The sequence below is a fragment of the Biomphalaria glabrata genome, chromosome 3 (assembly GCF_947242115.1).
Source record: "Biomphalaria glabrata chromosome 3, xgBioGlab47.1, whole genome shotgun sequence".
Lineage (NCBI taxonomy): Eukaryota > Metazoa > Mollusca > Gastropoda > Planorbidae > Biomphalaria > Biomphalaria glabrata.
In genome coordinates, this window is record NC_074713.1 from 16,476,307 (window position 1) to 16,497,932 (window position 21,626).

Here is a 21,626-nt window from a genome sequence, read left to right on the forward strand (position 1 = left end):
TGTAGTGTATCCCTTCACGTCAGTAAATGGAGTGTATCCCTTCACGTCAGTAAATGGAGTGTATCCCTTCACGTCAGTAAATGTAGTGTATCTCTTCACGTCAGTAAATGGAGTGTATCCCTTCACGTCAGTAAATGGAGTGTATCCCTTCACGTCAGTAAATGTAGTGTATCCCTTCACGTCAGTAAATGTAGTGTATCCCTTCACGTCAGTAAATGTAGTGTATCCCTTCACGTCAGTAAATGTAGTGTATCCCTTTACGTCAGTAAATGTAGTGTATCCCTTCACGTCAGTAAATGTAGTGTATCCCTTCACGTCAGTAAATGTAGTGTATCCCTTCACGTCAGTAAATGTAGTGTATCTCTTCACGTCAGTAAATGTAGTGTATCCCTTCACGTCAGTAAATGTAGTGTATCCCTTCACGTCAGTAAATGTAGTGTATCTCTTCACGTCAGTAAATGTAGTGTATCTCTTCACGTCAGTAAATGTAGTGTATCTCTTCACGTCAGTAAATGTAGTGTATCTCTTCACGTCAGTAAATGTAGTGTATCCCTTCACGTCAGTAAATGTAGTGAATCCCTTCACGTCAGTAAATGGAGTGTATCCCTTCACGTCAGTAAATGGAGTGTATCCCTTCACGTCAGTAAATGGAGTGTATCCCTTCACGTCAGTAAATGTAGTGTATCTCTTCACGTCAGTAAATGTAGTGTATCCCTTCACGTCAGTAAATGTAGTGTATCCCTTCACGTCAGTAAATGTAGTGTATCCCTTCACGTCAGTAAATGTAGTGTATCCCTTCACGTCAGTAAATGGAGTGTATCCCTTCACGTCAGTAAATGGAGTGTATCCCTTCACGTCAGTAAATGTAGTGTATCTCTTCACGTCAGTAAATGGAGTGTATCCCTTCACGTCAGTAAATGGAGTGTATCCCTTCACGTCAGTAAATGTAGTGTATCCCTTCACGTAAGTAAATGTAGTGTATCCCTTCACGTCAGTAAATGTAGTGTATCCCTTCACGTCAGTAAATGTAGTGTATCCCTTTACGTCAGTAAATGTAGTGTATCCCTTCACGTCAGTAAATGTAGTGTATCCCTTCACGTCAGTAAATGTAGTGTATCCCTTCACGTCAGTAAATGTAGTGTATCTCTTCACGTCAGTAAATGTAGTGTATCCCTTCACGTCAGTAAATGTAGTGTATCCCTTCACGTCAGTAAATGTAGTGTATCTCTTCACGTCAGTAAATGTAGTGTATCTCTTCACGTCAGTAAATGTAGTGTATCTCTTCACGTCAGTAAATGTAGTGTATCTCTTCACGTCAGTAAATGTAGTGTATCTCTTCACGTCAGTAAATGTAGTGTATCCCTTCACGTCAGTAAATGTAGTGTATCCCTTCACGTCAGTAAATGTAGTGTATCCCTTCACGTCAGTAAATGTAGTGTATCCCTTCACGTCAGTAAATGTAGTGTATCCCTTCACGTCAGTAAATGTAGTGTATCCCTTCACGTCAGTAAATGTAGTGTATCCCTTCACGTCAGTAAATGTAGTGTATCCCTTCACGTCAGTAAATGTAGTGTATCCCTTCACGTCAGTGAATGTAGTGTATCCCTTCACGTCAGTAAATGTAGTGTATCCCTTCACGTCAGTAAATGTAGTGTATCTCTTCACGTCAGTAAATGTAGTGTATCCCTTCACGTCAGTAAATGTAGTGTATCCCTTCACGTCAGTAAATGGAGTGTATCCCTTCACGTCAGTAAATGTAGTGTATCCCTTCACGTCAGTAAATGTAGTGTATCCCTTCACGTCAGTAGATGTAGTGTATCCCTTCACGTCAGTAAATGTAGTGTATCCCTTCACGTCAGTAAATATAGTGTATCCCTTCACGTCAGTAAATGGAGTGTATCCCTTCACGTCAGTAAATGTAGTGTATCCCTTCACGTCAGTAAATGTAGTGTATCTCTTCACGTCAGTAAATGTAGTGTATCCCTTCACGTCAGTAAATGTAGTGTATCCCTTCACGTCAGTAAATGGAGTGTATCCCCTCACGTCAGTAAATGTAGTGTATCCCTTCACGTCAGTAAATGTAGTGTATCCCTTCACGTCAGTAAATGGAGTGTATCCCTTGAAAATCCCTTCACGTCAGTAAATGGAGTGTATCCCTTGAAAATCCCTTCACGTCAGTAAATGGAGTGTATCCCTTGAAAATCCCTTCACGTCAGTAAATGGAGTGTATCCCTTGAAAATCCCTTCACGTCAGTAAATGGAGTGTATCCCTTGAAAATCCCTTCACGTCAGTAAATGGAGTGTATCCCTTGAAAATCCCTTCACGTCAGTAAATGGAGTGTATCCCTTGAAAATCCCTTCACGTCAGTAAATGGAGTGTATCCCTTGAAAATCCCTTCACGTCAGTAAATGGAGTGTATCCCTTGAAAATCCCTTCACGTCAGTAAATGGAGTGTATCCCTTGAAAATCCCTTCACGTCAGTAAATGGAGTGTATCCCTTGAAAATCCCTTCACGTCAGTAAATGGAGTGTATCCCTTGAAAATCCCTTCACGTCAGTAAATGGAGTGTATCCCTTGAAAATCCCTTCACGTCAGTAAATGGAGTGTATCCCTTGAAAATCCCTTCACGTCAGTAAATGGAGTGTATCCCTTGAAAATCCCTTCACGTCAGTAAATGGAGTGTATCCCTTGAAAATCCCTTCACGTCAGTAAATGTAGTGTATCCCTTCACGTCAGTAAATGTAGTGTATCCCTTCACGTCTGTAGATGTAGTGTATCCCTTCACGTCAGTAAATGGAGTGTATCCCTTGAAAATCCCTTCACGTCAGTAAATGGAGTGTATCCCTTGAAAATCCCTTCACGTCAGTAAATGGAGTGTATCCCTTGAAAATCCCTTCACGTCAGTAAATGGAGTGTATCCCTTCACGTCATCACCGTCCGGCATCTGCTTCAAAGCACACTTTTCATTATTATGGTTGTCATTATATTTATATGTATGAATTTTATTAATATTTTGTATTAATTGCCTTTGATTTCTCAAAGTCGTAAAGCTAGGGGCTACTTAGTGTTTAAAAGAACTTGGTTCCAATGTAAAAGAACCTACATTCAATATATTTGGAACCCTTTTCTAAGAAAGACAACTCGGATAACATTTTTAATTTACATTTGTGTAGAGTGTAGAGTAAGAGTTATAGTCCTTTTTTCTCATTTGAAATAATTACGTGGTTATCTAAAAAATTTCATTCTGATACCATAATTAGATCTAATTAGATTTTGGTTTGACTAGAATCTCTGTCCACAAATTGATATTTGGTTTCTTTGTCTGCTTCTTCTTTCTCTGGTACTGTTCCATGAAGGAAGACCTTTGTGAGATTGAGGGCCTTGTGATATGGACACACCTTTTCGGTTTGCTTTTTTTTTTTGTTTTACATGGGTCAGGTAGTCATCAAGGGGGCCTAATTACCACTGTGAACCTGTTTCGAGTTTCCTCACTTTTGGTGCGGTCATTGCATGTGATACTTATGATCCTTCTATAACGTCTTCTACAATGGCTAGGATCCTACTCCAATTCTACAATTAGCGTCCGCAAATATGAAAAAAAAAAAGGGCGTCATGACCAAGAAGCGCATTAGTCTGACTTAAATAAAGGCTCTTTTAATTTTTTGTACCTTTAAAGGATTCTTAGTAGTACCTGACCTATTCTGTTTAATACAATGCTATTAATTTGTTCAGGTAGTCAACACTTGTCACTATATAGTATTCTCATCTACAAGTTGTACAATGTTTCGAGATTTCCTTTTCTTCTGATTGTGTACACACCTACACTTCACTCGTATTGAAACACTTGACAGTTCAAGCACTTCTGATCCAGTGCTATTACTAGAGCATGCAACTTGTAACTTTTGTGAGTTTAGACACAATTATTTCCTGAAACACTAACACACGCACAGAGAGACAGAGAGAAGAGAGAGTAGAGAGGGAGAGGGAGAGAGGAGAGAGAGAGAAAACCAGAAGGTCCTAGGGAGAGTTTCGAGAGAGCAACAGAAGACTGACAACCTGGTATGAGGTTGTGAAAGCGTTAGCATACGTGTTTAGTTCTACCGATACTTTTCTTTTCAATCTGTGAGTCATTTGGTTATATGGTAAAGCCTCTAACAGAGTCCTAAGAGATTAACATTTTATAGTTGTACTCTCATTGGTCTGTTACTTATAGACCAAGCCATGATTTAGGATACTATAACTTACTAGAGATTGGTACCCTAACCTATGTAAATATAACCTGTATATAATAAATACAAACAATTATTATAGTTCAACCTTATACAAATCCTTTTTCTGAAGATCACATTATATATATACACTAGTCGACTGGCGGCGTAGAACACTCCGCTATTTTGCTGTGCCGGATTTAGGCCACTGCAACCTATGAGTCCGCAGAGTGCCCCGCACTTTCATTGGACCCGCGCTAATTCTAGGTGTATAAATTATTAAATTTATATTTATTAAATATATAGACAGATTGGTTTTTTTTTTCCTATTGCATGTTTGAGTATGTAGAGAAGCTTTGATATCTCTTTAAAAGTGGTTTGGCCTATGAGTTTGACTATCGTCAATTTAGGAAGAAAATTTGAAGTCAGTAACATTAATGTAACGATTATGATGGAATATTCGATTTTATAACTAGAATATGATTTAAATATATTTAAATCCATAGATTACAAAGACTAGAATAACACAGCAAGGTAAACGTATGAATATTTATTGGAGCTTTTTACCTCCGTTAGTGTATTTTGTTTATGAAATTCCCATGATAACAAAGACATTGTCTGTAATGGAATAAAATAGTGAGATATTTAGTACAAATAAAATACAACATTGGTATTGGTCTGGGTATTGTGACCCATGAAAGTCAGCCATGTTTGTCTACTACTCTACATCCATTGCCAATATGAAACAGTGCTCTATGCTTCCATGTAAGTAACATAACACATTAACATAACACAGAGGCGTGGCTAGGGTTGGTGTCATCTGGTACGGTTAGCGAATAAATTTAGACACTTATTCCCATAATTACCTTCATGCATTTATCTAATGACCTAAATGCATAGAGTTAATGACAATTGGTACTCAAATGTACAATGTGCACTGATTCATTTATTAAATTCACATTGTATCTTTGGTGTCCCCAACTGATGAACTGGTGTGGTCCGCCTGTACCTCCCTAGCGATGCCAATGCACATATACAAAATTAAATGCTTAGTTACTGATCATCTTTTTTAAAGCAAAAAAAATAATTTTGGCAATGTATATAAAAAAAAAAAAATATATGTAAACAAATTGAACACATTTTATGAACATGTCGTTTTGACTGTAACCTCAGCCATCTTGGAATTAACCGGAACTGACGTGTTCGAAAGCAAAGTTGTAGTTGTCATTACAGTTGATGAGATGAACATCATCGCAGACAAGTTTCTTAGCGTTGAACTGCAGACCCTCGGGGCAAATCAGGTGGTAGGTGATTCCGGCCACACACTCCACAAAATGGTAGCAGCTTCCTGGATCAGGGTAGATGCCATCCTGGAGGTTGAACTGCAAGCAAACCATTTGCAAATCTGCGCAGAAGAAAAGTTATTGAACACATTGTGACGAGGTAGAATAGCCAACAATAGCCACTGTAAATTTGACCAAAATTATTTGGTCTTTTAAAGTACAATTTAGGCCTCGTATATATGCAGCGTAATTACCTTTTGATTGAAAAGAAATACTTAACATAGAAGAAAGGAAACTTCCTACGGAAGCTTGCATCAAACAGTGCAATGAGAGGTCGCAGATTGCCAATACTCTCTCCTTCGAAGCTGCGTGAAGACAGAACTGTGAAAACGTCCTTACCATAATCTGATCAAACGCAGACAAACATTGTATCTGTTTTATTAGATAAACATTTACTGTTGCTAGCATGACCAAAAAGCTGTTTCAAAGCTGACATATTTTCTTTGCACCTTATATAATGGTTCTGCGTTGTGACATGGTTATCAGTGGTGTCCAAAAAAAAAAATCCTTCCCCAAAGATAATAGGATCAAAGTTTATTTGCAAGGATAAAAATGATACTAAAGACCAGGTCTATACCATCAGGATGGGACTATTGAGCAACAAAAGGTTTCACAAAAAAAAAAAAAAAAACAACCAACAAGTGTCAGACGAGAGACTGACACTGTCAAAGTCCAAACAATAAATACATCAATGTTCACAACTTACTGTAATGTGGAGACGTTGTCGTGGCGACGTTGACAGGTGACGTGACTGAGGCTGAGGTCACGTGGTCATTGCATGGAGCAGCAAGGGCGGGGCTCATGCAGCTTCGGGTGATGGGATCGAAGACCGTGTGGTCTGGGCACTTGTTGGGGTGTGTGACGTAGTTGATGCATACAAGGTAGTAGGAGCAGTCAGAGGGGTGGGGATGAGTTCCGTTCAGCCAGTTGTTGTTGCGACACACGCTGGACACATCTGAAGATTTGAAGGTTTCATAATTATATTTGTCTTATTTTCACAAAACTTGGCATACATTTTCCATAGATTATGACGGAGACCGTGGTGTATGTTTAATGACCCTCACACAACCAGAGGGCCCTAAAAATAAACAAAAGGTGCCTAATTGTATATCTCTAAAAGAACGAACATTTTGAACTACTAGGGTAAACCTGTATCACAGTATTTTATATTTGATACAAGCCGGATATGACCCGCGGTCTGCGGGCCTTAGTTTGGGTAATCACTGATCTTGTGGATTGAATTTAGATATATGTCAAACATGGAGAATGTTCCCTACACATTTTTTTTTATTTTGTCACAAAAATGTAGAGTGTGAAATGGGTTTATCAAATATAAAATCTGTTAATGTAGCCGACGGTTACCAAGAATGTTAGGTAGCCAGCACATTCGCCAATTGCCCATAATGAGTAAGCTATACTCTCGGGTGTCCTAAAAATCCCGGAGTTTAAAATCTCTGTCTTCACTGGTATTCGTACACGAGACCCCTCGATTTAGAGTCCAAGCGCATTACAACTCAGCCATCACTCCCCAAACAATTAAGTATAAAACCGACTTAATGCTTTCTTGCCTCACAAGCCCACCACCACACATCGAGTTTGAACAATGACATGGCCCAATTTATAATGAAGCATTCATAAAAAACATTGGTGTGTTTTTTTCGTTAAAGGAAAAACTTAAATAGCCATGAGGAAAATACCAAGATAAACACATAAAATGATATTAGAATTTTGGCTAGTGTTGTCCTTACCTACAGTTGGTGGTTTTTGGGGCACCTGCGTGGTGAGGGTCGGGAAAGGATTGTAGTCAGAGTAGTCTTCACAAGGGATAGCATCTTCTTTGTGCAAGCAGGTCTGTTTGAGTGGGTCGTAGACCAGGGGCGGCGGGCAGGTCATAATGGCGGTGTGCAGAAATGTGCACTCGATGAACTTGGTGCAGTCAAAGGGGTGGGCGTGGATGCCGTTGACCCAGTTCTGTTCAGCGCACACGTTCCACAAGTCTGGCAATGTTACAGAGAGAACAAGAGGGAGAGAGTCAGAAACATGGAAAGAACCTGAGAGAGAGAGAGAGAGAGAGAGAGAAATTAAGAGAGGTTGAAAGAGTGAAAGAGAGAGAGAGAGAGAAAGTAAGAGTGAAAGATTGTGAGAGAGCTAGAGACACCGTAAGAGAAACATCGAGAAATTAAAATTAAAAAAAAAATAACATAATGTTTAAAAATTAATTTTAAAAGAATTAAAAGAAAAATAAATTGATGAATGAAAATGTAATGATAAACAAATGCCCATTGATTTACGCTAATCGGCTTAATTCCTTGTATGACAGAAATGAGATTCTACAGAGAGTTGCTGCAGATCAACGATTGCCAGAAAGACAACTGGGTAGATGTGGTCCCCATGGATCCCCCCCCCCCCCCATTCCAAAAAAAGAAAAAAATCTTCAAATGCGTATACAAGAGGAATTAAAAAAGCATCTGTTGTGGCCCCTGACTAGTGTCCTGTTTATCCTCCTAGCGGAGGAGCTGCAACTGAATAGAGTACTACAATGGACATTCTGGGACTCCAACAGGACTTTTTTTTGTGCTAAAACAAGTTTCTATGACATGAGATAAACTCCCCTCCCCCCGAAACATGTTTAAGACACTATGAGACTGTCTCACTCATTAAGTCCTGCCTACCATCCCCGATCGCCCGCGCTTTGGAACGACAATGTGATCTTTTCTTGTCTGCCTCCAGACTCATATTGGTGAACAAATTTCATTCGCTACATGTTCCTTGTTTACCTTTTCTTTTTTTTTATATGTAGTTGGTGAAGGTCTTGTGACCCAAACGTTATTTGCTCCTATGTTGATGCAGCTGGGATTCTTTATCTTGTATAAGTTTATCCAGAGTGAAAATATTTGAGAAAGCTTTTCGTAATTAAGGGGAAGAACTTACTGAATGTTAAGCATAGACTTTTTTTTTATGTAAATGATGTTAAGCAATGAAAAATATCTTACCACCATGAGTTACCTCGCTTGGAACTGAAAGAAACAAAACAACAAATAAACTATTTGCAAGAAAAATGTTATGCCAGACTGTTGGATATTTTTTATGCTTAAGTTTATTCACAGAAATGTTTCTATTTTTAATTGCAATAAGTGGACAAAAATGATTACAGGATAAAAAATATGTATAGCTTAACCACAAACCTTTATGCATCGAAATTCATCAATACATGTGACACAAAAAAAACTTGCTTTTTATGAATGTATGAAAATCTTAAATAATATAATACAAATATAAAAAGTATTGTTGAAACAAAAAAGAAATTATATTTCTTAATGTCTTGGTATATTTTGATATATTCAAATTAACAGGCGATCACCAGAGGAAGTATCGTTCTTTGAAAACTGTTAATACTGAGGCCTACAATAACTTTTCAACAGTACAATACACAATAGCAGTTTTTAACACTGAGGCGTAGAAAAACTGTTTTTAACACTGAGGCGTAGAAAAACTGTTTTTAACACTGAGGCTTAGAAAAACTGTTTTTAACACTGAGGCTTAGAAAAACTGTTTTTAACACTGAGGCTTAGAAAAACTGTTTTTAACACTGAGGCTTAGAAAAACTGTTTTTAACACTGAGGCTTAGAAAAACTGTTTTTAACACTGAGGCTTAGAAAAACTGTTTTTAACACTGAGGCTTAGAAAAACTGTTTTTAATACCATACTGAGGTTTGGTGTCCCAGAGTCAAAGCCAACACTTTTTAAGTCACAGTGACATGTCTGTTCAGTGAAGTGACTTACTTTCACATGTTCTGTTGGCTACTTCCTCCTGGATTCTGTGCAGTACGTCATAGCTGGTGGCTAGGAAGATGTTGGCCTGATTACTGGCTAGGATAACAAGCTCCTGCTGGTCAACGTTCGCTCCCACGCCAATGGAGATCATGTGATAGCCTCTGTCTTTAATGTGTCCAGCTTGAACCACGGCTGAAACAAAAATAGATACACCCATGTATGAACGATTTATTTCAATAAATGTGATTATAGGATCTACTAATTGTCGAGGATATCCTCTAACATAGGGCTCAGTGAAACTCACTAAGTCCTAGCGATATTGAAACACTTCGGCACTTTCATGAAACTCCATGGAGCAGGAAAAAATAAATAAAACAAGCACAACATAAAAATTACTTTTAAAAAAAAGCGTATATTGAATGAAGGGTGATAACTGTTATTGACGCTAGCAATTTTATCTCTTCCAAGGAAAATGTCCCCTTTTTAAAAAAATATTGGTTGTATTTTTATAATTGATTCATGTGTTGTCATCGACAATGGATAATGGACCTCGTTCACCAATCGTAAACAAACAACATTTAGCCACGTGGTGCTCTATCTCTTCTATATAATTTACGATCTCATGTTTAATTTATGATGGTTGTCACCTGACAGTTTGTTTCGTTGTTTTATCAATAAGATCACGTGACTAAATGTTGTTTTGTTTACGATTGTAAATGAGGTCCATTGTGCACAGTTTTGGATTTCATCCAAGACTATGAGGTAGGAGTCTACATAGGTGAACACTAAACAGGCTATACTTCCTTTACACAACTAATTAGTTGATTAGTTCTCTCTCTCTATCACTCATAATGGAACGATTTTCCCCGCAACATTACCCCCCCCCCCACCCCTAAGAAAGAATCTTGGTTAATCGAATGAATAATGCCGAATGCGGAAATACCCGGAGACCGTTCAAGTCTGTTCAAGAGGAATATTTTCTCCTTCTCTAGACAAATGTACGTTTTAATTTGAACAATTATGACGGTCAAACCAGAGTTTTCCCAGTGTGGCCAACTAACTAGTAATTCTTTTCCAACTGTCAATTTTTTTTAGGAAAATCGTTAGAGCCATTTTCAAGATCTGTGTCCAGGTTTTGCACATACAGAATGTTTCAGGTTCCAGGAAGTTTCTATGAAGTTACGAGTTAAACAGAGGTATTGTAAAACTATCACTCAGACAGATGAAGTAAGTTCATATAAGCTTTGTGAAAATGGGATAACATACAAAAAATGAGACGAATCTTTCGTTTCAGATTAGGATGATTGAAACCAGATTGTGTGGCATGCGCTCTGGACTGTCGTCTCAATGGTCACGGGTTCGAGCCCTGTCTGCCCCCCCCCCCCAATCGTTTTGCCTGAGGTTTGGGCTAGGAAGGGAATAATCTTTAATTCTGAAACATGTCAAGTTCAAGGTCGGCAACATGAAATCAAACCCTTGAACAATTTTATAATATTTCTGTGATGTGTCGTTCATTGTAATAAACTAAATTTTTAAATTCTTAATTTCAATACATCAAAATATTGTTAGACCTTTCACAGAATGTATCCTCTAATTCACAACTTTAACAAACTGTAACCACTACTTCACTACATTCACAAAATGTAACCGCTAATGACTTAATTCCTTTAACTTACTTTCCGAGGGAGAACTCGACTGGCCATCGGTCAGAACTATAACAATCTTTGTGGCACCATCTCTTCCACCTGCTGCTGCACCGAACATGTTGTAGGTGAGAATGTAGGCGAGAGCAGCTGCAGTGTTGGTGCTACTGGACAGGTACATAGCGCCCTGGATGGCCTGCAAAACACACATAATATCAATGACATGTACACAGAAGGCCATAGATACACTGATAGCTAACCAGGCAAAGAGAAAAAAAGACCTTTTTTACAAAGCTTATATCAATTCACTGTGTCTGTCTGTCTGGTACACATCTTCTACCGTTGTGTCTCCTAAAGCTCAATCTCGGAAACAGTTGAAACATTGCACAATTGTCTCTAACAAAACATGAATTAATTTAAAACAAAAACATTAATTAGTGGTAATTATTTAATTAATTTTGTTTGATATAAAAAGGAAATAAATCTTACATTAATGAGATTTAAGGCTGTAAATGTACAGTTATTTCCCTTATGTAAGTTTTCATTTATTTTTTTAGCAAGTGTTTTTTATAGTTTCAATATTATGAAAACTATTTTTTTAATCATTTATATTATACTTAATACATCTCTTACCGATATACATCAATACACAGTACTATTAGGCAATTTTTTTTTCACTTTCTATTAATGATGACCAATATGGACTATTAACAGTCACATAGGTTTGATAGGTAGGCTAACTGGCCCATCACGGAGGGCTAAAACCATCTACGGAGCAGCCTGTGAATTTCCATCATGGTCTTGCAACTAGAGTTGCAACAATCCAAACGATAGGAATCGAAATATGGTCTGACCACTGGGACAAGTTCCAAAAAGCCCATGGAGTCTAAAAGCTTTGAGAGCGCCCTGACCGTGCCTCCCTGTGAAGGAGTACTGGGACAAGTTCCAAATAGCACATGGAGTCTAAAAGCTTTGAGAGCGCCCTGACCGTGCCTCTCTGTGAAGGAGTACTGGGACAAGTTCCAAATAGCACATGGAGTCTAAAAGCTTTGAGAGCGCCCTGACCGTGCCTCCCTGTGGAGGAGACTACCTAAATCTGTACAAGGTATTACAGCAAAGTACAGGATGAAACACTGTTGGTTCATATTTGACATTGTTCAGGCCTAACATCGACTGCCTCAGACTTGCTTAACTCTCTCGGCAGGTCTGGGAAGCCAAACGTTCTTGACCTGCGTGTTGACGTAACTGCACAACGCACAACAGCAAGGGTTTCCGTCCAGGGCTTTTGCAAGAGAGGATTAAAACCTCTCTCTGAAATGGAATTTGATGATGATTACGATGATGATGAACATTGTTGATACCATGGACGACATTTTAAACATCTGGACACGATAAATACAAACCTGTTCCAGTGATCCGTGGTCGTTGTAGGTCCCGAGGTCAAACAGCTTTTGCACGCTGGTTCCAAAAGTCAGCGCCCCAAACCTGACGTCGTTGGGGCCCAGTCTAAAATTTTTGGTAAGGTTTGCAGTGAACTGAAGCTGCTTTTCAAAGTCCTGGTAGCCGATGCTGCTGGAGCCGTCCAGCACAAAGATGATGTCCGCCTGGGTGAGGTTCTTGCAAGTCGTCTGAACCACTGGGTTAAAAACAGATTGACCAGTGAATGGATTTAGAGGAAAAAGATATTGTGAAGGTGAATAGATAAGAGCATAAATGGTTAACATACCGAAATTTAAAATTCCATTATTTACCAAGATTCGAACCGAGGAGCCTTCGATTCGGAAGCCAAGCGCTTTACAACTCAGAAACCCAGAATGAACGTAATAATTACCCCAATGATACTACCATGACATTGGCTGAGAAGATGAAAAAGTGGTTAGGTCTTGTGTTTGCCATACAACATCCTCTACACTGATATCAAAACAACACGTCAGCATTTCGCTTCAAATTCTGTGTTGAGTCAGCTTGAATAGTAAGGTCGGCGAGTCCTTGACAGCTCGAGACACAACTTTTGTTTTCAAGGGAAGGATAGATAGACATTTACTGAAGTGTTCCGGTTGTTAGTTGTTGTTTTTTTTGTTTACAAAGCTTTTATCCACTCAATCTGTCTCCTGTCTGTTTGGGTGGAACTTTATACACAGTTTTCTCACTTCCCAATCTTGGATCAAGTTGAAACTTCACAAACTTATTCATAGTCGATAACAATACATGAATAAATTTCAAAAATTAATAAACTACTGTAATCAATTAGTAGTAATTAATTTATTTTGTTTTATATAGCAAAGGATTTTGAAGTTCTTTCCCTTAGATAAGCTTAGATTTGTTACAAATATTTGCTTGTTTTAAATGTGTAAATTCGTAAATCTACATTTTTACAAAATGGTTCAATATGAGTAAGAATTGTCTTCACCAGAATCTACGCAATGTCTAAATGATTCAATATAAGAACTATCATCACTAGAATCTACACAAGTATTGAATAGTTCAAAATAAAAATGACCTTTACCAGAATGTACAGAATTTCTGGATGGTTCAATATGTGTAAGTATGACCATTACCAGAATTTACACAATGTCCGAATGGTTTAATACAAGAACTGCCATTTTTTGAATGTACACAATTTTTGAATGACTTAGAATGGCTACTACCTACCTTCATTGCATGTCTTTACGGTGATGTCTTGTTCAATTGTGTTTAAAACTTCGTAGCTTCCAACTCTGAAGACATTGTTGAGGCCTGAAGCCATACCCTCCAGCTCCACGCTGTTGAAGTCGCCGACACCTACCGATAACACGTGCACCCCTGTCCCTTTCAGCAGCTCCGCCTCGTGTTTCGTTCTGTTGGTGTCGCTGGACAGTCCGTCAGTCACTACAATGGCGACGTGGGCTACGTCTGCCCGAGAGCCGTGCGAGGCTGAAAACGCAATGGTCCTGGCGAACTGCAGTGCATCGTAAGTGTTCGTTCCTGCTGCTACATACGGAATGTTTAGAATGGCCTGGTGATAAACAATACGTTCTATTATAAAACATATGTTCAGTATAAGCAGGTATAATGGAAGGAATGGTACTTTTAAAAATATAAGATAGAGAAAGCAAGAAGCAGACATCAGCATACAAACTGGAACCAAATTATAAATGTTAAACTATATGTCAACGTCTAAAAACTTTGTATGGAATAGTAGAAGTGCATTGAATATTACTTAAGGTAGTACTTTTAGAAAACTGTTCAGTATTCATAATAGTTTGTTTGTTAAGTTCTACGTTCTTCACTGATGGCTGATCTCCTTGTCTCATATCTTGAAACTTCGACACTCACGGCTTTACGCCATAGGAAGCGATCGAGAGCAAGCTTACCGCACAGTGAATGTCACTAACATACTCTTTGACTGACTTCGTAAGGGAGTTTGTTTTTGTAACGCTTGTGTTGAACCCCCCCCCCCCCTGAGATCGCTTTCCTGCACGCATCTCCCTATAAAAGAATGGTTGTGGGATAGCATTCGGACCAAATGTCCCGCCTATCGTTCCTGGGATCTTTTTTGCTGTGATACTGTTAATCTGTAACAGTTCTAGGATTTCAACGTCGGTTATGTTGTTAAGCCAATTCAACCGAGCAATGTTTTATTGCCTAGGTGGAAGGTGTTCAGCTTTTTGTTACAGTGAGAACATAAGGCCCAGAATTCTGAAGTATATCAAAGAGACGGGAGGACTGCAGCACTATTGACTTCTTATTAGAGAGCAGGGAGGACTATAGACTTTTTATCAGAGAGAAGGGAGGACTGCAGCACTATTGACTTTTTATCAAAGAGACGGGAGGACTGCAGCACTATTGACTTCTTATTAGAGAGCAGGGAGGACTATAGACTTTTTATCAGAGAGAAGGGAGGACTGCAGCACTATTGACTTTTTATCAAAGAGACGGGAGGACTGCAGCACTATTGAATTTTATTAGAGAGCAGGGAGGACTATAGACTTTTTATCAGAGAGAAGGGAGGACTGCAGCACTATTGACTTTTTATCAGAGAGAAGGGAGGACTGCAGCACTATAGACTTTTTATCAAAGAGAAGGTAAGACTGCAGCACTATAGACATTTTATCAGAGAGAAGGGAAGACTGCAGCACTATAGACATTTTATCAAAGAGAAGGGAGGACTGCAGCACTGTAGACTTTTTATCAGAGAGAAGGGAGGACTGCAGCAGCACTATAGACTTTTTAAAATAATGACATATCTGTATATAAATGATGTGTTTCCCACACAAAGACTAATTGCTTTACTGTTCTTTAAGTTAGGTAAGTATTGCAATCAGAAAAGTTTCTAGCCGTGTCTTCGTTGTGACTAGACTTGACTGTTTGGTAAGATCAAGATTGGAACACAGCAGAATGAAACTGTCAATGTTATAGGCAGGAAATACATGAAAAAAAAACATAAATATTAATTTTTTAGAATCCCCAAGTCCAATCTATATCTCAAGTTTTATTTCGAAAAAGAAAACTAATTTTTGCCTGCAAATGTTTTGCGAGGTCAAGTATTGCGAGGTCAAGTATTGCGCAGAAACTGTGAATTGTCTCTGTTTAAAATGATATATTGTAAAATAGCAGGTGTATAGTGTAATTATTACCTTACGTAAAAGAGTGTTCAAAAAAGAGTATATTTTATTTTAGAAATTATAGGAAATATCTAGGCATTAAAAAATTATACACTGTTGATAATTAATGATAAAGAAAAATGAATCCAACTACCTGTTGTAGTGCTGTCTTATTGTAGTAGCGATTAAAGGGGAAGGCACTCTCAGCGAAGGAGGCGAAGACGACTACGCTAAACTGAACTAGATCAGGCCCCAAGGAGAAGGAACTGGCCAAGCTGGCTACAAACTGAAGCAGGTACGTGTAATTACCGTAACCAATGCTGGAGGATGAGTCCAGGATAAATAGAACGTCCCCTTTGGCTTTAGTGGTACACTGGCTAGTTCCTGGTCAAAGACAAACATAATCTCATCACAAATAGTTTATGTAAGCCACTAGACGAAATGAAATTGCACTAATCTCATGGTGACAGTACGAGTATTATTTTGAATGAGAAAACATGGAAAATTAAATGTAGACATATATTGGACAGACCTGCTCAGGACTTAAACCACGGACCCTCCGCATAGCAACCGCACATGACCGCTCATATGACTGTTCACTTTTGGGTAGCAAAGTGCGGAACTGTGGTCAGCTGAGGTTTCGCGTCAGAAAGTCGGTGGTTCGTGTCCTGGTCAGGACTGCCTATTACTTCGCCATATTCTATTCAATTTATTTTCTCTCATTAAAAATACTTTACCTAACGGCTGCCAATGTAAGTGTAATACTTTATACATCATTTATTTTTTAAGACGAAAGCATATCCCAAACTCCTACTTGACATTTGAACATACTTTGTACGAGTGTACTAGCAATGTCTGCATGGTGTCTTCTTTTGTTTATCTGCTCAACACAGAGCAACTCAGAGAAGACACTCTTGACTCATTATTAGGCAATTAACAGCAACTCGGAGGCGCGTTGGCTGATCGGTAAAGCGTTTGACTTCCGAACCGGGGTCCGGAGCATTGATCTCTTAAAATAGCGTCCTTGAGTTTGGCTGGTTAAAATTATTTATTTCAAAATTGCTTCCAATCCGACTTTTAATGTATTTATTTCTTACGTTTCAAGCTGTATATACCAATCTCCAAAGGAACGTCAGTGCGATACAGTTTGGGGTTAGCGGCATCGCAGGTTCTGTGTAGCACTGGGTGCTGCAAACTGCCTTAGGGTCGCCAGCTGCGTGGATACATCAGCTGCGTGGAGAGGGGGGAACTGATGTGTGGGTGACATCGTTCCGACCACAGCTGATGCCCAGGCATTCATCTCACCAAGATGATCCATAGTCGCTTCGCGACTGAAGGAGGCCAGAGAGAGAGAGAGAGAGAGAGAGGGAGAGAGAGAGAGATACCCATCTCCATTACTCCATATCGCTTTGTCTTCTTGTTTTCCAACTTGCTATACTTTATTCCTTTAATAATTTTAACCGGATTTTTTAAAATTGAAATTTAAACCTAAACAAAGAGAGCGATTACCGTATTTAAAAGTTATTCGTTAAAATCCCCAGTAGACCTACCCGGTGTAACAGGGGCAACTGTGGAGCCGTGGTCGTTGCAAGGAGCAGCTGTGGAGGCATTCCAGCATTTGTTCCGGATGGGGTCAAAGGTCTCTCCTACCGGACACATATAAATTGTCGTAAGGAACCCATTACACTCCACGAATTGTCTGCAGTCTGTGGGGTGTGGGTGTGTCCCAACAGCCCAGTTGTTTTGTCGACAGATTTCCTGGCCACCTGACCAAAAGATACATCGTGATAGTTAACATGTACAACAAACACATTTGACTGCGTTACGTCTGTACCTTTACTTCGTGACACAAGTAGATTAATACAATAGAATTGTGTAGAACACGAGATAGTGGAGAGGACCCGAGAACATTGGACTACAGGCACAGCCAGATAAGTCTTCAGTTCAAGAGGTACAAAACTAAACAGAGAGACAAGGAGAAAAAGAAAGAGAACGAGAGAACAGAAAAATACGCCTTCAAAAGATCGTATCAGTTTGGTGCTGCGTTGCGAAGGGGAAACCACTATAGTTCATGTAGATTTCTTAGATCTAGCACTTGTTAAGGGGACACAAATCGTTTAGCCAACAATATCAAATATGGTTGGCTTCTTTTATATCATTTTGTGAAGGGTCGGTGGAGGTTACATGATTTCATGATAACTACTAGCACAAATAAATTAATTAATGTTTGGACTTCGATGTCCAGGATATCAATTGGAAACAATATCAGCGGTAGGTGTCCTCCAAACACAACTGTATGAGGCTGGAATAACCCAAAACGAGGCATAAAGCCCCAAAACGAGGCACTAAATTACTATAAGACGAGGCAAAAGCCAAAAAATATAATTTAATTATAATAAATGGTTCTATTCATAAACGTTCATGCTAATTGGTTTTATTGTTTTTATTTATATTTTTTTTATCAGAAGCTGCCAAGTTTGCAACAAAATGTTGTCCCCATTAACAAAAAAAGATTAATGATTAATATTTTCAGGAAAAATTAATTTAAAAGAAAACATTAAAAAGATTCACGCGTTTTGTTTGTTATTGTTTATTCCTAAGCTTATATTAACTCACGCTCTATTTGTCTGTCTGTCTGGTACAAATTTTGCACACGTTATTTCTCCCACTTTGCATTGTCGGATCAAGTTGAAACTTTGCACGATTATTTATTTCCCCTAACAAAACATGACTCAATCAAAAAATTAACCCGTTATTTAAATAATGTTTCGTAACTAATTAATTTAGTTTGATATTGATTAAGGGAAATAAATCTTACAATATTGATAGGTTTGCTATCAGTGTACACTTCTTTCCATTGTATACGTTTTTCCAAAATTATTGTTTACATTTTGCTTGTTTGTTGATTAACTTACAAAAAATGTTATTCTTAATTCTATTTCTCTTTGCCATTCTACCAAACATAAAACCATTGAATATAACAAATGTAAATGTTTTAAAATGACGTTATTTCAAAGAGCGGTTTCATACATGACGTCCAACGAGATACAATTTTCCCGCACAAATTCAACTCCTTGACTACTTGACTCTATCAGCGTGAGTGTCTCAGGAGAGTCATTGAAGACTTCTAGTGTTATCTTGAGAATAACTCTTCCGGTGCAGCCATGCAACCAACGAACTTTCTCGGATTGCATCTTGTTGACTGACTGGGGTTCTATCTTTTAGAGAGTCTCAACCGAATTGTGTGCTAGATAACAGCTTTTATGTCACGTGAGAAGAGCGTGAGAGGGGAGATAAAAAAGGAAAAGGTCGTTTGTTGCGCACATTAAGTCTTATTGTTTGAAACACAACTTTTGTAAAACTAATGTTATAATCTTTTCATTGGTTTATTGATCAATCAGCACACTGAGCAGGTCACCTGGGCACCATCAGAGAAAAGGACAGCTATATTATACCATACAACATGCACTTTCTCTCTCTCTCTCTCTCTCTCTCTCTCTCTCTCTCTCTCTCTCTCTCTCTATATATATATATATATATATATATATATATATATATATATATATATATATATATATATATATATATATATATATATATATATATATATACTTTCGAGGCGACAGAGAGCACGACTTATAAAAAAAAAGAGGGGGGGGGAGAGAACAAGTCATCTTTCTCTTTATACATTCTATATATTTGACTACATTTATGTGTGTATTTTTTACACACGTCAATATCTGGTGTCATAAAAAAAGTTGCATTTTTTAGCTTTGTTTTGATTTTGCCCCTCGTATTGCCTTTAATTCCTAACCATGGCCACCGCTTCACATATATTTCGTGGAGTCAACAGTTCTTTCAATGTAGTCGAAATTCCTGCATCAGGTAATTGTTGATTTCTATCAGTCGCATATTTCTGGGAAAATGTTGTCGACGAAACTGTTGCAAGATGGCTGTAAGCTTTGTTTGCGAACATTTAGATAACTATGGTGACGCCTTGTCCATTGTTCTTACTCACGGAAGCACATTCATACACTCTGATCGACACTACGCTGCCTACATGAATACTTCCGGCGTTTATGGTGGCGAGGCGGAAATGGTGGCGATGTCTCAACTACTTCCCGCTACTATCACTATTCACTTCCGAGAACGTCCCCATGACCCTCCTCGAGTTTACTGGTTCAACGTCTCTCCATATTCCTGCCATTTAACGTTTGCATTCGCGCAACGTACTGGAGTGTAAAATTATCGCAGCTGCTACCTCATAAACTCTCCTTATTCCCCGTATAATAGATCAGATTCAAATTTGCCTTTTACCTTTACGCGCAGACAATTCCCTGTTAGATTAGCTTTTGCCATGACAATTAAGGCCAAAAGTTCAAAAAGATATGTCGGTATCTTCCAAAACCTGTTTTCAGTCAAGGACATTTGTATGTTGCTCTCTCCAGAGTTTCTTCTTTTCATTCACTCACAGTCGTTTGCCCAAACCCACCCCATTTGGACAACAGTGTTTTCCAGGAAGTTTTCAGCCGTCACTAAATAGCGGCGTATGCTACGCCGTGGGACGACTAATTTTATAATAATTTAATTTACATAGCGCTGTTAACAAATCTAATTTGAGATCAGGCGCTAAGATAACATAACAAGCATACACTCGGAGTTAAAATGACAAAATAATCTAAAAACGTTTTGAATATATATATGGGTCATATTGTTCTTCTTGATTGCCGTGAAGTATGTGTTTTGTCTGAGCTCAATGGGGAGCGAGTTCCAAGCCTTTGGTCTGACAAAGCCCTTTAAATGCTTAAACCTTAACTTGTGTAAAAAAAAATACGGTGCATCACCATCATAATGGACCATGTGGATAAATATTAGAATCGAGTTTAATTTTTAAATTAATTTTATGCCATCGTTAGATCAAAACAACACACACGCTCACAGTAAAACGAGGTAAATTGTTTTTGACACTACTTTTTGGGACTACTTACATACTGCAAGCATGGACTGTGCCAGGACAGCTGTTAGAAACAAACTGAATCCTACAGAAAACATTCTCCTGCGTTGTGAGGAAACAAAAAGACAGCAATAAAAGTTTGGGCATTTATATAGGCCAGGGGAGCTATTGACTGTTATCTTTTAAGTTGATACATGTATCATGCAAACTTTTTAAATATCCTTGAATATCCAGGAAGTTTTCTTTATATCAGCACACACACACACACACACAGAGGACCCTCTATCAAGTTTCCGAACCAGTTATCAGTTACAGAAAGTTACATTTTTATAAGGTCAATAAATATTATTAACTGTAGGTACACGAAGGCTAGTCTAGTAGGCACATAGAGGCTAGTCTAGTAGGCACATAGAGGCTAGTCTAGTAGGCACACAGAGGCTAGTCTAGTAGGCACACAGAGGCTAGTCTAGTAGGCACATAGAGGCTAGTCTAGTAGGTACATAGAGGCTAGTCTAGTAGGCACATAGAGGCTAGTCTAGTAGGCCTACTTATTAAAACAAGTAAAGTTTCAGTCTATAATCAAAACAATACGCTGGAAAGGAATAAAAAGCGCACCCCTTTTTACAAAGCTTATATCAACTCTGTCAGTCTGTGTGGTACAAAGCTTGTACACGTTATTTCTCCCACACCCATTCTCTGATCAAGTTGAAACTTTAAAGTATTATTTATTTTACCTGGCAACACAAGAATCAATTAAAAAAAAAACAATTGGTAATTAATTAATTGAGTAACTAATTATTTTGTTTGGTATCTCAAGCAAGGGAAAGAAATTGTACTTGACTGAAGTGGTGGTACAAGCTGAGATAGTCCACTTAATTGGTCGACGCTCTGAATTGAAACAATATATAACTATACACTCTTCTCCTGTCTAGTCCGAGTGGTTAGCACGTCCGCCCGAGGAGGCGTGGGCCACAAGTTCGAATTTAGTTTTTTTTGTTTAAATGCTTTTAAAAACCAATTACGGTCAAATCCACCCAGATATCCCTTTCTTTCTCTCCCCCCCCCCATTTTCCCAACTGGTCCACACAAGTGATAGGACCATAGCGTATTGTAAAAGGTA

General features: G+C 38.5%; 1 protein-coding gene across 1 annotated transcript; it reads right to left on the reverse strand.

Moving 5' to 3' along the window:
* Positions 1 to 4,744: 4,744 nt before the first annotated feature.
* Positions 4,745 to 20,678, reverse strand: LOC106069617 (collagen alpha-6(VI) chain-like). The gene is made up of 11 exons (XM_056023680.1): positions 20,541 to 20,678; positions 17,103 to 17,318; positions 15,707 to 15,936; positions 13,622 to 13,964; positions 12,373 to 12,605; positions 11,003 to 11,165; positions 9,336 to 9,518; positions 8,546 to 8,569; positions 7,301 to 7,549; positions 6,259 to 6,507; positions 4,745 to 5,614 (listed from the first exon to the last, which is right to left on the reverse strand). Exons 1-11 carry the CDS (start codon positions 20,602 to 20,604, stop codon positions 5,394 to 5,396), a joined length of 2,175 nt encoding a protein of 724 aa, XP_055879655.1. The 5' UTR covers positions 20,605 to 20,678; the 3' UTR covers positions 4,745 to 5,393.
* Positions 20,679 to 21,626: the final 948 nt, after the last annotated feature.